This window comes from Gobio gobio (genome assembly GCF_949357685.1).
Source record: "Gobio gobio genome assembly, chromosome: 13".
NCBI lineage: Eukaryota > Metazoa > Chordata > Actinopteri > Cypriniformes > Gobionidae > Gobio > Gobio gobio.
Window position 1 is genome coordinate 21361584 of NC_137106.1, and position 17575 is coordinate 21379158.

The 17575-nt window shown below is 36.4% G+C and overlaps 1 protein-coding gene across 3 annotated transcripts in view; it reads right to left on the reverse strand.

The window, feature by feature from the left end:
• Nucleotides 1–16968, reverse strand: part of myo6b (myosin VIb) — a 62112-nt gene extending 45144 nt beyond the window's left edge. For all 3 annotated transcript variants that reach the window (XR_013817727.1, XM_079832671.1, XM_079832670.1), the window contains exons 1-9: nucleotides 16822–16968; nucleotides 5364–5505; nucleotides 3914–3983; nucleotides 3739–3812; nucleotides 2486–2615; nucleotides 2234–2339; nucleotides 464–519; nucleotides 263–360; nucleotides 14–178 (exon numbers count right to left, since the gene is read on the reverse strand). Coding sequence is in view for 2 of the 3 variants with exons in the window: in XM_079832671.1 (XP_079688797.1) it covers nucleotides 14–178; nucleotides 263–360; nucleotides 464–519; nucleotides 2234–2339; nucleotides 2486–2615; nucleotides 3739–3812; nucleotides 3914–3983; nucleotides 5364–5480 (816 nt within the window). In the remaining variant the exon portion in view is untranslated. The remainder of the gene's footprint in view (nucleotides 1–13; nucleotides 179–262; nucleotides 361–463; nucleotides 520–2233; nucleotides 2340–2485; nucleotides 2616–3738; nucleotides 3813–3913; nucleotides 3984–5363; nucleotides 5506–16821) is intronic.
• Between the last annotated feature and the right edge of the window lie 607 nt (nucleotides 16969–17575).

Here is a 17575-nt window from a genome sequence, read left to right on the forward strand (position 1 = left end):
ACAGGAAACTGACCCGGAAGTTTTCCGGAGAGTTGAGATGAAGCATGTTTCTGATTTCCTCCGATGCCCCTGCGCAGAGTCTGTAAAATATATGATAGTTTCGCTCTTCTGGACTCTGCATGCAAATCCGAGACTTCTCCAGTAGATAGTGCGAGACAAAGCCGCCCACAACTGCATTCTGAAGACACGATGAACACAATTAGTAACTACATGAAGTCTTACAGAGGCCACACTCTTGTCTTCAGACTAAGGCAAAGTTTACCTTCTCATTAAAATGAATTTCTACAAACTTTCCAAACCGACTGCTGTTGTTGTTCCTGACTGTCTTTGCATTTCCAAAAGCTTCAAGCAAGGGGTTGGCTACAAGGAACAGACATATTACAAACATATATTTGCATCATATGCAAAAATCAAACGCTACTGTACTAGACAACCAGTTCTAAGTTTCTATGGAAAAACCTACCTTCAACAATCCTCTCATCTATATCTTGACATGTTCCATAAGATGTGGTTAAATACCTGAAATTAAACAGATACAGTATTAAGAAAGTATAATATTAATGACAACACTGGTCCAATAAAACATACCAATAACATTACTGAGCACTGCAACATACTACTAATCTTTTCTACTATATAAGATTTTGGTAACACTTTACAATATGGTTTCATTAATTAACATTAGTTAATCTATTAACTAACATGAACTAACCATGAGGAAAACATTTGTTACTTTATTTATTAATCTGTGTTAACGTTAGTTAATAAAAATACAGCCTATCATGGTTTGTTCATGTTAGTTCACAGTGCATTAGCTAATGTTAACTAGATTTTAATAAAGTATTAGTAAATGTTGAAATCAACATTAACAAAGATAAATAAATGCTTTATAAGTGCAGTTCATTATTAGTTCATGTTAACTAATGTAGTTAACTAATGTTAACTAATGAACCTTATTATAAAGTGTTACCAAGCTTTTTAATGTTTTTGAAAGTCTCTTATGCTCAACAAGGCTCCATTTATTTGTTCAAAATACAACACATAAAAAGACATAATATTCTGTAGTATTACCATTTAAAATAACTTTTCTATTTGAATATGGTTTCAAATGTAAAGCATGAATTTTCAGCCTCATTACTCCAGTCTTCAGTGTCACATGATCCTTCAGAAATCATTCTAATATGATGATTTTCTCCTCAAGTAATATTTCTTCTAACATTATTACATCAGTGGAAAATGTATCATCGGATGCCTACCCATTTTTTTTGCAAGATGTGGCGAAAAATATGTGGAATAATTAGCATATTCTGGGCCCTATCATACACCTGGCGCAATAGGGCGGCAGGCGTGGCGCAAGTGTTTTTTGCTAGTTTCAGCCCGACGCAGTTATCATTTTCACGTCATGCACCACGATGTTTAAATAGCAAATGCATTTGTGCCTATTTGTGCGTCCACGGGCGTGCTGGTCAGAAAACAAGGTGAGTTCAGGCGCATTGTTGGCGTGTTGCTATTTTGAGGCGACTGAAAACGACTGCGCCATTGACCAACAAAAACCTGCTCTAAAGTCAATGGTGCAGTATTTTTTGTTATTTAAAGAGTGTGTTAGTCATATGTGCCTATAGGTGGGTCCACAACGCACATACAGCAGCCCAGTTTGTTTGCCCACAGGACAGCAGCACACAAACATTTTTAAATATTAAAAATAAAAGGATCCCTCTCTGGAGAAGTATTGAGTCTTTCCGCTCGCAAATAGCAATCCGCATTGGTGCAAGCGCAACTGGCTTTTAAAGGGAATGGGAGATGAGACTATAATTGGTTTATTGCACATTACACCCAAAACACACACATTACTCATTAAGAGACTAGGGACAACCCTTTTAGATCATAAAAGGCGACCGACCATTTTTCCCATCGTTAAACTAGCAAAAGTGGATTCGGACACGCCCTAAGTGAGACTAACGCCATGCACTTCAGACCATGCGCTTAGATCATTAAAACAGTCACCACAATGAAAATTACAATCGGTCTTCATGGTTTGTGCAGTTTCACAGACATAATATATTTTGTACAGATTTTTCACATCTAAATAAAATATCTCAGTTCATCACTGGCAGGTGTGTATAACAATATATAAATAAAAAGATAATGAATTCATTTAGACCCTTGTATACATGTAGGACATATTTACTGAAGTGTTTTCATCATTCCACAAATAGATTGAGAGTTATCACACCTGAGAACGAACTTTGTGTTTTCTGTTTTTCCAGCACCAGATTCTCCAGACACAATGATGGACTGACTCATCTTCAGAACCTTCATGTCTCTGTAGGCTTTATCCGCTGAGACAGAGAGAGAGACAGCCATTTGTCAAAATTGCTGTCAATACAGTAGTTACCTTAAAAAAAGTCTTTGAAAAAAAAAAAAAAGACTGAAAGAACTGAATCCTCAAGTGTCCTATTAGATGGACATTCATACGTCCACTCACCAATAGCGTAGACATGAGGGGGAAGTGTCCCCAGAGAGCGTTTCTGATAGCTCTTAATGGACTCTGGGGTGTAGAGTTTAGGGATGTCGAAATACGGGTTCACAGCAATCAAGATGTTAGCCACAAAAGTCTGAAATAAAACACACAGCGTCCGAGAACATGAAACATTCATTGTTGGGCGTGCAATTTTGTATTTGCATTTTCCATTTTTAGGAAAACAGGTAGTCCTGACCAAAACTCTTAAATCACAAGCCTCATACTTTCAGGGTTAGCCACGCCGTGCAGAGCAGTGCTACCTCACAGGACCTAATTAAGTGCATTGGGCAACTTGATAGCGTCTGGGCAGAATTAGCTGGGTCATCTGAGACGTGCAGTCACACTAGGGCAGGGCCTGGGCAGACTCCTGACAGGCTCGTGCGCTGTGCTGATGAGCGTGCGCTGACAGCCGGACCGGAGTCTCTCAGATGAGAGGCTAATAAGGGCTGCTGGAGCACGACAATAACATGCCCATCAGCTCCGTACCTGCAGGCATGCTTGCCAATGAGATCTGCGGGGTTTAGCATGAATCTGGAAGCCCTGCGCTGCCCTGAGGTGACTGTTAAGCAAAATATGTGAATGCATCATGCATTTCCTTAAGATTTAATGCCCCAAATCTGTTGAAATTTAAAATGTAGTTTCCTTCTAAGAGGCTTTAATTAATTTAAACAATTTGTTATACATATTTAAAGGTGATGTGTGTAATTTAAAATTCAAGTGCAAGTAGGCTCTTGTGGTGCTTTAAGAAAACAATAATGTTCATTTATTGTTTGAACATTCCTAATGTTCATTGGCGCATCCAAGCCTGCCCAATACACATTGGCTTTAACTTAATGGTGCGAGCTTGGAATAGGACTATCTGTCTGTCCAACTAATAGAGGACAGGGGAGACATGGGATACAGCAATAGAGTGCAACAGTTCCCATCTACTTTATCTGTGCTTGTGTTCCGGTTCCGGAAGCATTTTCTCCATTCATTTTCCCCATAGTGATTTTTAAAAAAAAGTCTTCGAAAAAGAGTTATAACTCATGTATCAAATTAGCCAACCATGTAGTTCTTATAACTGCGAATGCTTGCTAAAGTGACCATACCTTAAGTCTGTACAATTGGACCATGCTTATGTGTTGGCCAAGTAATTGCGTATTTGCGTAGTTTTGGCTTCAGAAAAGGCATAGAAATTATGAAAAACAAGAATTCAAAACAGGCATTTGACTTACATAGATCAAGTCTTTGCTGTAACGGATAGAGATGTTGTTTAGAAGAGTGGCCTCATTCAAATACATAAGAGAACCTGGAAGCCAAGTAAACATGAGCACATCACTAAACATCATAAGCTTAACTATTTAACGTGATACTATTGGCCGATGCACCCCAAAGAAGTTATATACTTACAGTTGTCTTCAACATGTTTGTTTACATCCTCCTCAGCAGGAAAGACTTGACTGATGGGAGCCAGGAACGTCTGCAAAGTCAAAATGAGCATCATCAACTTTGTGACCTCTGGCCAAATGAAAAAAAACTGGCCTAACAATACGTGTCTACATTCACTATTTATCCATATTAATACAAGTATTTACAACCACACAGAAGATTAATGGGACAAAAAATAAGTAGATGGTGGCAGCCGTTTGTTCTCTCATTTCCGAGTCTGTCTGGTTACTTTCACTGAGCTGTGAAGCTATAAACATTCAAGGTCTTCATACATTACGACTGCGCAAATGACACTGAAGAGAGGTGCTAGGTCAGCCATGATTGATTGTGTCTAATGGCAGCAATAATGCGGAGAAGAAACGGTAAAGTCATGTTAATGTGAAAGGTGAGAACATAAGCTGCAAAATCCATTACATCACACATTATAAGACACCCAAAACTGCCCATCACATCGGTGCATTATTCAGAGCGAGATGAGACAAGCTGACCTTTCCCAGAAAACCCATCTCGTCCATGCTGACGTTTCTGCTTTACATTATTCCTCCACTCCCTCATATTTATACAAGCCATTTACATTAGGACCACATCTGAAAACACACACTGAGTATATATATTTACAAATATATAGTGTAGGGGGATAGACTATACAGTTTGTACAGTATAAAAACCATTACTTCTATGGGAAGTCCCCATAAAACATGGAAACTAGTCAGTGTGTGTGTGTGTGTGTGTGTGTGTGTGTGTGTGTGTGTGTGTGTGTGTGTGTGTGTGTGTGTGTGTGTGTGTGTGAGTTAAATCAGGAATTATAGTTCCTAAAGACAGACCAAATATATTACATTATTTAGTCTATTGTCCTTGTGGGCAAAAATCCTCACAAGGTGAATTTGTCAGGTTTGTCTAATCTTCTGGGACATTTTCTGAAATATCCCCCACTACACACACAGTGCCGTCATCTCTAAGGGAGATGTATAAGTAGTAGAGACACAGGTGGATTTTTTTTCTCTAATGAATATAACCTGAGTGTAATGTGATCTGCACACCTGCAGCAGGTAGAGCTTATTACTTATTCAAAGCCCCTGCAAGTGACACCCTTACATGGCACAGCACTATTCTACATACACATGTTCTCACATTTTACCTATTGCTCAGATACCTGGAGGCCTTTTATACACATCATGACATGAAGTTAATCATGCGTGTGTGGGAAAGACTCAGCACATCAGCAGAAACGCTGATCACATGATCGCCTGAGGTACGCTGGGCTCAGCCAAGGATCATCACAGGTGCTTAGCAACTACAATCCACATATGAGCCACAATAAAGTGGCACTAAATCAATGGCTGCCACCTGCTTGGTCACCAGTTAAATGCTCACAAGATAAATATCAAGGGCAGGATAGCTGATGTCTTACCTTTCCTCTCTGATTGAGAGGTTCTATGGTGAGTGCATCCGCACCAATGTCCACTATCATGCCCAGCTGGAACCCGTCGGTTGGGTGGGGCGCCCACACAGGCTTCCCATCCTCCATTGCACCCCACAACTACACCGCAGCTCTGGAAGACACACACAGGGTTAAGATTAAACACTGACTTGGCTGACAATATGCAAAGCTTGTCCAACAGAATTTCTGTTTTGTTTAACACAAACCATGTGACAGTAAACAAAACGTATTTTAAATTGCTGCAAGTGGAAGCCAACAAGGTCATCTCAAGTATAGATGATTGTGATGAAAATAACAAAACAACGTGTTACATTAGCCACTTCAAAGTCTTGATATGCAGGATGTACAAAAGCAAACTGAAACTAGATCGCTGAAGAAAATCTGAGTGGTGCTTTAAGAATTTTCGAATTGGTCATGAAACAGCCATTACTCTCTGCTTATTCTCCATGGTCAAATAAATGAATAGTGAGTTTACCCTACAGCTGGGAAAAAAAGTATTGATTTCTCAATTTTAATCGATTCTTAAAACCCAAGTATCAATCCTTTGGTCTATGCTGTTTTCAGTTGGTGAATGAACAAAACTTTGTAATACCTCCCTTTTGATATGAAACAAAGTCTTGGTTTCAAATTCTGTCATTTTTATTATGAAATTCAAACAATAAATACCATTTTGCTTGCTTTTCTGTCCAAATTACAGTGGTTTGTTAACATAGCCGCTTTAATAACACATTTTATGGCACTCTATTCAAATGTTTGTTTCCTTTTTTATTTTTTAAGAGGAAGTGCATCTCCTTAGCCGTACCCTGAATTTGGTTCACCCTCCGCCTATGAAAACACGAGCCACACGCTCGCAAATCCTTTCATTATAACCAACAGATTGTAAACACAATATAAATAAGAGATTCACTGTACAATTAAGACAGCTTTATTTATTATAGGAGTTTTCACGAGAGTGCGATTCAGTGAGCTTGCACTAGATTGACAGCCTTAGAAATAAAGAGCCCTTCCTTTAGAATCACTGTTTATTACCCATTCGCAATCTAAATACAAGTTTAGTTTTCATGCTGTCTAGCACACTGCAAAGTTTCTAGATTGACAACCGTATTTAAATGCGAGACTGAATCAGAAACTGCGATGATTGACAGCACCGATGGCAAAACAGGACGACATTTTTTAAGGTACTTAAAGGTGCTGTATGTAAGAATTACAGTTCAAATCAAATTCAAAATATTGATTGCGTAAATTATATATTGCGTAATATTGACACACATTTCAAAGTAAAATAATGAAAATTTGCCATGCATTGTACTGATACATACCTCAATTATTCAGAATTTAATTATTTGATTTTAAATCGGAAATGAATCATAAGCTTGTGAATCAAAATCGAATTGAATCGTGGAATTACCCAGCCCTAGTATATCCACACCAACAAAAAACAAATAAACGGCAATAAAAAAAACAAAAAAAAAAACATAGTAGGTTTTCAAGGGCTAAACAACACATAATTATGTAATTAGTCATAACGTTTGCGACCATTTTACTTCAAATGCTAAAACAGAGGTTATTGTTGGCTGTAAAGTTTCATATCCTGTCACGGAAAACACTGAATGCACCGCACATGGTAGCCTATTATGGAGCTCGTTGCTGTATTGGATTTTAAAACACAATTCCAATGTTTGCAATTAACATTTTCATAATTTTAAAGTGAAATTATCCCAAATGTAACTACGGCTTACATGGCTGTTTGTGTATATAAATGTTTTTTACATGAATATTAGGACACAAGCGAAGTACAAAGCTTTGTTTATAAAAATAAATAATTGGTTAGCAGGCAAATTATACATTGTGACCATGGAAACATTTGGATTTATGCAGAATGAGAGGCTTGTGAGGCAATAAATTAAAATCAAGCCATACGCGGCTTTGTGTTCTGTTTTGCGGGTGGCTCACTCAAAATATGTAGACCATATACCTTTTTACTTGCTCAAACAACAGATATATCAGCAGAAATATATATAATATCATATAACAACAGAAATATCTCATGGGTTTCTCATCAGATTCAATTTTAACACAGTTTGTGCTTTTTTTTGTCCAATGTTTTAATTTGTTCCTTAATTTTAATTTAACAAATTAAAGGGAACAAATTAATGAAACGTGGACCGAATTAAGTCGTATAAATGAATTAACAAGTTGTAGGAACAAATTTTTATTGAATTTTATTTTGTATATCTACTTTTTTAGCATGTTGTATGAGGGGCTCTGTACTATAGTGCATTTGCACAAAATCTAATATAAAAGTCTTGCTTGTGTGGAAGATATCCTATAATTCACTTATCTGACCATTAACAAACAGTTTAATTTGCTTTGAAACATTGGGCGAAAACATGAAGATATGAGACAATCGATGCTCTGTGTTGCTCGTTTCTCAAAGCGCAGAGCCCGATGGATGATGAAATAATTATCTTTATTATAGTTAAACTTGACTTAGTTACTAAATTTTGCTTTCCATATTCAAGGACGTTGTATTGTTTATATTTTAATGAACTTTTTAAAGAGACTTTTAAGTTAACGCACTCTATTGATAAACTTATTCTTAATCGACCATTGTTAAGTTTTAGCAATTAAACCGTTATCGACAATTAAATCGATTGTCGATTAATCATTAGCATCCCTAATTGATTGGTCTGTTGTTTGTAGAAAATTGTGAAAAGGCAGATTTAGCGTGTTGTAAATGGTAGCTATAGGGAATTGTTAGTGTGTTCAGTGTGGTTTCTACTGCAAGGCCATTTTGAGCAGTTGTTTACTGGTCTACATCAAAAGAGTGCTGTTAAGCTCTTAAAGGCCTCCTTAAATCAAAATGGATGTTTTTTAGCTTTTAGTATGACTATGTTAGCCTTAAGTTTAGGAATATGCTTGTGTGTTCCAAAAAAATGACAAAATTTGCATTTAGAAGATATAAGCATTCAAAACTTTAGGGCTGGACCAGAATATTCGTTCAATGGGTTGGTATTCGATTTTCAATTTTGGGATTCGAATATTGGGGGGGGGGTCATGCACACCTGGCATCCCTCTCGACGCGGTTCTCATTCGCGCCTGCATATGCTTACACTATAAAATCTGGCAAAATACAATACTACTTCTTCTTTTTTTTTACAATTATTTTATAGCCTAGTAGTTTTTTATAGTATGGCCAGTTGAAAAGGAACCCAACCTCGTTATACTTATATATATTAGCTTCTTCTTAGCGTTCCCTGCAACAGAGTATTCTCTGTCTAGAGCACACAACTCCATGAGCTTATATGGAAGAAGCGCATGCCTGAGCTTGCATTTTGGGTTAAGCTGCATTGCTTTGACATTGTGGAAAATAGAATAATAGAATCAAAATGTATCATCCTTTTTACCCGTCAGGGATGTGACAGTGAGAAAATGTTCCCTCACCGTCACATTGCAGTGCTTGTGCACTGAGCGGCTGTGAACGAATGCAGCTGTGCGCAGTTTACTTTCGGTTTGCCAATTCGGGGACAGGTAGCTTTAATTGTGGGTTCAGTAGCCTATTATTCTTAATGAAAACACAACAACAAATCAGTACAATGACAAATTCCCTTAAATAGGCGGTTTTACATTTCGCTTTGAAACCAAATCTTCCACGATCATCTTGTCATTCAGCTCCTCACTCTCGTGATGAATTAAATCTGACTCCCGTTCGGCTCACGCTGCACGCTCAGTTTTTAATTGTAGTTAATCTGTTGTCTAACTGAACAAAATTATATTTACTACTATTATATATATCAAAACTGGGACGTAACAGACCGGTGTGTTTCTCGGCGCATATAAGCCCTGCCCACATGAGGCACGCCGCTTCTCGAGATTCCTGCTTTTAGTAGAGAGAAGAATATGTTCAGCTCCTTCCCTCCGAAGCTTCGAATATTCAATGTTGATTTCTACTGAAGCTTCGAAGCTCAAAAAATGGTATTCGGACTACTACTATACTATTTTCTACATGGTGAATGGCACATAGCGCAATATATATGCGATAGCAAACGTTTCAGACAGTGTAAATATGCTTTCAGTTGAGGCGAATGTAGTCTGGTTTCACGTTAGTTTCATGCACACTGCCACAGCACACATACACACACACACACACACACCAATGGCTCTGGTCTAGACAAGAGACACGAGAGCGCAGAGAGGATCATATGCGCGAGTCGGCGCAAACAACAAAACATATCGGACCCATTTAAATTCTGCACAGAATGCTGTATTTCAAAGTAATATGGAGGAGATTATGATGATAAACGGTTATGATTAGGAGGAAACTGTGGCTTTACCAACCAGAAAGGCTCTAGTCAAACTGTGATATTAACCAAACGCTATTGGCTGTTTTAAAAAAGGGGAGGAGCTGCTTACAGGTGGAGCCGTTTCATGGGGAAATTACGTCAACACATTGAATAATGCTGCGCGTTTCAAGGCACTTCAGTGGGCCTTTAAGTCTCAATATAAGTGCTTAGACCTGGTCACTTCATACATTTTTACTGATTAGATGGTTATCCCATCATGGAAATACCAAGTGTAAACTTCCTCCAAGATGCATACGAGAAGGACAGCAATCAGCTCACTCAAACCTTGACCTCGAGAGTTTGAGTGATCAGACTAAATCAACATACGGAAGTCTGTGAGCCCAACAATCATCCATGAGCCAGATAGGGGACTTTTTAAATCATCCTTGAGCTGAAAATCATGCAGTTTGTTCAAATTGTTTAGTCTAAGTATAAACAATATTAATTGTGATCCTTGGTTTAGCAAACACCACTATGGCTAACGTTATTATGAAAGGTAAAAATGTGCACTTGTATGCCACTTGATGATGTTTTGGAAAATGAGTCAATTTTCAAGCAAATGTGCCATCTACTGTGGTTCAAGGACTGTGTCATCTCGACAGCAGTTCTGTTGAGGTATTTTAGTCTCCTGGCCTGTCACTCCATATGTTTTTTTCAATGATCTTGTTATTCCTCTCAGGTATATGGGCTTATCCTGTAATAGTGGATTTAAGCTACTGCTATTTGAGACATCTTTATCTGCACAGACTCTCCTCTTGAGAGAACAGCTGGTGGCCCTATCTGATCACTCTCTGATCCTACAATAAACCATAGACTTCTTACAGTGTTCAAAATAATTCCCTTTTAAGATCAGGTGATTTATCTGAAGCACTGGATGACAATGACATCCGTTAAGAAGAAGATCCATGAGATCTTAGACTGCATGACCTGTAATTGAACTGCTGTCAAAGTCTACAAAAGTAAAATTGTTAATCACAAGAGCATTATTATACCTGACAAGACAGGACCGAGTTCACGTCAAAGATGTCTGGCGTGCGAGTGAGGTACTAGGATGTGATAACCGGTTTGGTCCAGAGCAACATTTCTCATTCTCTGGGACTCTTGACTATGGCCTGGTCCCAAGAATTCCACACGGCGCAATTATCACTTGTCAAGCATGCTAACTAACCTCATTATATGCTCAGAACTGTATCTGTGCCAATCACTCGAGTCTTACATGAGTCTTTTGAAAGGAACAAAGGCTTCAGAACAAGGCATTGGTATATGCTTCTGTTCTGAAGCATTGCTCATCAGAAAACTATCTGGCACATTACTTCTTTCTAATTGTTCTGCGCTGAATCAGTCTTGGGAAAGTGAGATGTTTGATACATGCTAAAACCTAATGATCTGTTCATTAAAGGAGTAGTTCACTTTAAAATGAAAATTACCCCATGATTTACACCCTCAGACCATCCTAGGTGTATATGACTTTCTTCTTTCAGATGAACACAATCAGAGTTATATTAATAAATATCCTGACGCTTCCAAGCTTTATAATGACAGTGAAGGGGTCAGTTGAGTTTGAAGCTCAAAAAAGTGCATCCATTCCTCATAAATGTTTTCCACACAGCTCCGGGGGGGCTAATAAAGGCCTTCTGAAGCAAATCCGATGGGGTTTTGTAAGAAAACTAATCTTATGAAGTAAGATATCTAGCTTCCGCCAGACCACCTTCCGTATTCAACTTAGGTCATTGAATCTTTGATTCAAACGATTCATTCAAAACGCTGAATCATTCAGTAATCACACTGTTGCTGTGAGATGCGTTATTGTTCTGCTGTGAAACACCACTCTTGCTCGTGTCATATTGCTTAACTGTATCATATGCTATAAATATAAAAACTCGAATTTTCCCTCGAGAGGCTGCACGACCGTCAACAGCGCAACCATGTTTACCGTCAGTTCACAAAACATTATATATTATTATCCGCCATCGATCACCACTTGCACTAAATTAATGCAGAATCATTCTTGTATTTTGGTGATTCCCTAGTTATTTTTTGTTATTGACGTTTTAATCAGGCTAATGTTACTTGTCCGGTCGGGCAAGTAAAATTCTCTTTCACTTGCTCCTTCAGAAAATCCAAATGACCCGGACAAGTGTTAATGTCCACTCCAGCCCTGTCACAAGCAGCAAGGATGGCTTGAGGAGGGTGAGTAAATCATGGGGTGATTTTCCTTTTAAAGTGAACTACTCCTTTAAGCATCTTTGTAATGTATGCCTTTGTAACGTGTACTCATAAGGTGAACATGTTTTTAACTATGGAGTAGAAGTTATAACTGGCACTAAACCTTCGGGCCAATTAATTTCCTTGACTTTAAAGGGAGTTCACCCAAAAATGAAAATTACCCCATGATTTACTCACCCTCAAGCCATATGTATATATGACTTTCTTCTTTCAGACGAATACAAACAGAGTTATATTAAAATAAAATATCCTGGTTCTTCATTTTGAAGCCCAAAAAAGCACATCTATCCATCAGTAAAGTAATCCACACAGCTCCTTGGGGGTAATAAAGGCCTTCTAAAGCGAAGTGAACCATTTGTGTAAGAAAAATATCCATATAAATAGCTTCAGACAGAAGGCCTATGCAAGTCGACTTACGTCAAAAGAGTAATCCCTGACGCGATGTAGGAGTAGCGACGTAGGAGTAGCTTTGACGCCTCTCCCGGTTCAAACAAATAGGGCTAGGCAACAAACTCAATTTCCTCTTCTCTTGTATCAAAATCCTCAGAAATTTCTCTTTAAAAAATCTCATTTTAGGTTTCTAATTCGTGACCTGTGTTTTGTTTTGATCTATCCTCTGCCCTTCCGCGTTCGTCAATGCTGTCGGAAGCTAGTTATTTTAGTTATTAAAGTTTTAAATATGGATATTTTTCTTACACTAACACATCGCTTCACTTCAAAATGCCTTTATTAACCCCCCCAGAGCTGTGTGGATTACTTTACTGATGCATCTATCCATACGTTCCCACCTGGTGGAATGACCTGCCTATCTCAATTTGTGCGGCCGAGTCTGTAGCCATTTTCAAAAAACGTCTAAAGACACATCTTTCCCAGCAACACCTGACCGATCGAGAATAGGACTTATCATTCTATTCATTGTCTGTCTGTCTAATTTATTTAAAAAAAAAATAAATAAATAAAAAATTTGTATACTTCTGTGCTAGACTAACTGAGACTTGTTACAGCACTTACATATTGCTGATATTGTTGCCCTTCGACTGCTCTAGCTGCTTCTATTGCCCCCATTTGTAAGTCGCTTTGGATAAAAGCGTCTGCTAAATGACTAAATGTAATGTAAATGTACTTTACTGATGGATAGATGCGCTTTCTTGGGCTTATATTATTTTTGGGTAAAGCCTATCCCTTTAACATGACTTTCTCCGCTCATGTTTTTAAAAATAACTAACAAATGGTTTATGGAGACTGAACTCATAAAGAGTATTTTTGTTTTTCTTCATGACCTTTAAGATAATTTTGATTTCCATGACCTTTTCAAGTCTAGAAATCTCAAGAACAGAAAAATAAAATAATTTATAAAACATACAAATTTAAAATAATGACCATGTCAAAACTCTACAAGTAAAAGTCTTAGGCATGTTAGCATTTTCACCCCCCCAAAAAAATGGGTTTAATTCAGTTATTTGTCTTTTGCTGTAGTGTGTCAGTAGGAAATATCAGTTTACAATACAAACATTAGTTAGTTTACAAACATTCATTTTGCCATTAATTGTAATAATCCAGTGATCCAGTCTGACAACAGCCGGTATGATCCACACAGAGATCTGAACTCACCATCATCGAGTCAGAGTACATGAAGAAACAGAAAACAATTAGACAGACTAAATCCACAAGAACTGTGGCAATGTCTCCAAGAAGAAGACTTGAAGAAACCTACTTCCAAAGCTACCTGAAAAACTGTACAAGTTTTCCTAGGACAAAAGCTGTTTTAAACACAAAGGGTGGTCACACCAAATATTGATTTGATTTGATTTAGTTCATAGAAGTTATTTGGTAAATACAATCTATTATCTTTGAAAGCATCGTCTTCCTTGTTTAGGCATTTGTTATTCTAAGGCCATCTGATCAGGTTGATGCTTCTGACCCTAATATGAGCTATCCAATGGAAAAGGGAAATTTGAATTGAACACTCAAAGACAAGATGAGTCCAAAGTTCATGTGGCACAATGCCATTCACTTGGATTTTTCAGGGTTTAATTAAGATTAAAAGCAGGCAACTATATGTACAGTATTATGGTTCCCATGGTTAATCATTCTAGATAGCAGATCATGATCACTTAAACTGAATGGTTCCAGAAAAGGAAGTAACATAAAGGGGGTTGGACGACTCAGATAAGCTAGACCTGTACAATTGTGAATTGTGGACAACTTGAATCCAGATTCATTCTGTAAATGTTACAGATATTTTAACTGTTCAGTTACTTTTAGGATGAATCTTAAATCATAATTTCTTATATTTGTTATGACACTGAATTAAATCATAATGCTGGCACAACATTTAATTTTGATAAAAACCTTTATAATTATGTCACAACAATGATGACATTGCATTAGGGATGCAATAAAAAACATTTTATAGTTATATTCTGTGCAGATGTCGATAGAAAAAGAATACATTGAAACAAATTATATGGAGATGAAAGAGAAAATGAACTTAGGACCTCTGCACCAAAGTTGCCTAGCAACATGTAAATATTTGGTGGCAATCTTTCTGTTGTGCAAAAAAATACATGCAACGGGCCACATATATGTACATTTAAAAAAAAAAAATATCCACTGTCCATAATGAACTTCAAGGCATACTTGGCAATGAAAGCCTGGCTGAGATACAGTCTCTTCCACAAGAATCAACAGATCGAAAATAACAACAAAACTGTGAGAATCACTCCACGTCCACATTACTGTGATAGTCAACAACAGACATTTCTTTTCCCACATTTTTTGGCTCGTCGCTCTATCTAAAGCTACATGGTTTTGCAGCAGAGATGTTCATAGAGAGATGAGTAATTGCACATAATTACACGCGTAGTGATGGCAGCAGTACAGACGTTGTCATTGGAGATAGTTCGGGGTGAAAGGACTGTGTGAGTTTCCTGTACCACACACACTGTTTTTAAACCCCCTCCTTCCTCTGAGAGGATATGGAAAACAGGACGCAACAGGATGCAAAGAGGCTAGTGTCGTTGGGACTTCCAAAGCTAGACATTTTACTGTGTTTTTGCTGGGTTATAAATATTCAAATGAGTGTTCAATATGCAAGAACTAGAAAGAAAAAAAAAACCTAAATCAAGCCAAATGTTATCAGTTTGTATGCAAGCTTCTAGTTGCTAACTAAAACAAACATTCTTTCCACACATCAAAATGATTATGTTTAATTTATGAAAGCCATTACTTTGAATATTATGCTCTTTATTAGCATAATTATTAATGTTTTCTCTGCAGGGAAGGTTGGATATGTTTGCATTGTACAAAGGCATGAGTGTCATTTAAAGAAATACAGGGCAGCTGTGAGTGATTCAGTGTTTTTTCCTTAAAACGAATTATATAAATAAATAAGGGGGTTTACAATATGTTGCAATATAAGAATGCAACAATCTGTATTGTGTATAGTTCACCCAAAATTAAAATTACTGTGTGAAAAAACTTTAGTTTACAGAGTTTTAGCGTCAGTAATACATTAAACTACTATATTATAATGTTGAATATAATGTATAATAATGCAGTGGGGGGGGGACATTTGTGGGTCCTCCTGATAATGCAAAATGCCATATGTTACCAGTAAAAATTGGCCTACATTATTAAATATATCTATTTAGTGACAGAGAGCAAGCATATTGTATTACAATTATACAAAGAATATACAATTATTAAAACGCGCATATATATATATATATATATATATATATATATATATATATATATATATATATATATATATATATATATATATATATATATATATATATATATTATTTTTTTTTTTTTATTTATTTTTTTTAAATAATATCAAAAAACATTTATTGCCATATATATATATATATATATATATATATATATATATATATATATATATATATATATATGGCAATAAATGTTTTTTGATATTATTTAAAAAAAAAATATATATATATATATATATATATATATATATATATATATATTTTTTTTTTTTTTTTTTTTTTTTTTTTTTTTTAAATAATATCAAAAAACATTTATTGCCATATATATATATATATATATATATATATATATATATATATATATATATATATATATATATATATATATATATATATATATATGGCAATAAATGTTTTTTGATATTAGTACATAGTAAAAGCTTTTCATTTAAGTCAGTGTTCACACACATTTCGTGGAAAGACCCGTGAGAGATTATAAAGTGGAAACTTAACAATAACAGTTGCGCATGCGCAGACACTGCAGTTTACAGTCGCCCAAGCATCCCTCATTCATATTATATGAAACACAAATAAATAACGCTAACTTGGCCCATGATTTCCACGACTTCGGAACACAAAATTGAAACTCTTTAACAATGCATTCAACTAGTCAAGTTTCCATGACATAGGCCTAACGTTACAGCTTTTACTCATTTTCTGGAGAACTTTGCTCATACACTTAGCTACTTAACTTATCAAAACAAAGCGAAACTCTCAATGAAAAACAAAATAATACAACTTTAAAACAACCACGTGTAAAACTATAAGTAAATATATCTATAAAAACATATAACTGATACACAGGAAGCTTTATGAAGCGATATGACAGTACAACTGTCTGTTACTATACAAAAGTCCCAATTAAAATACAGTGTTTTAAAGAGAAGTTCGCTTGTTACTAAAATAAAGTACATGCGAAATTCACCTGATTAATAGGACACATTCATTAGCAGAATGCTAGCTCGCTACTGGAAAAGCAATTAAACACAACTTAACAACAACAAACCTCTATCTGCTATAAATAGAAGCCACGCAATAAATAAAGTGATTAAAGTCACTCACATTATGTGCAAACCCAGTAAGAGCAGCTGTCTTTGTGGACAGAGAAGAGATAGACTGTGCCGGTTAGCGGTGACAGATTCCCTCGATGTTATATATTCCCTTTTCCAAAGCCGCTGTCCTTCCTCTCAGTGTGTCCGGCTTCAGACTGAAGTCCACGGGAATAACAGCGACCCCAGTGGTGACACAGTAGCTGTGACTGACACAGGCTGCGTCTCAAAACACAGGGAACTGCCCTTTTGTGAGCGGCACACTTGTAGGCGCGTGCAGCGTCTTGGTTTTGCACCTCATAGGCGCGCAGCAGCAACTTTACGCATTACCTGAAGCCCCAAAATGCTACCTAGGTAGACAGCTCACTAGGTGTTTGAAACACAGCCACTGCATTTATCCAGCTGATGACCACAATATCATGACTTTTAACACATGGCCAACACAGTTTGCTTAAAATAAAAGTTGAGTAATGCGGGATGTTATACGAGATTCTTGACGAGAATTGATATAAGACTATAAAATACTGCATTAATGTATTATATTATTTTATAGCTATTATATTATGTGTAACCTATATACAGTTATAGGTCTAATTATAATACTATAACATAATTTCAACAATTTTTATTTTTATTTTAACACATGATAAAATGATGTTATACGTACCTATAAGACTATAAGACTATAAAAAAATAACATTATATTATGTATTATATTATAGGCCTATATTATAGTATTGGCTATTATATTATATAGTGTAACCTAT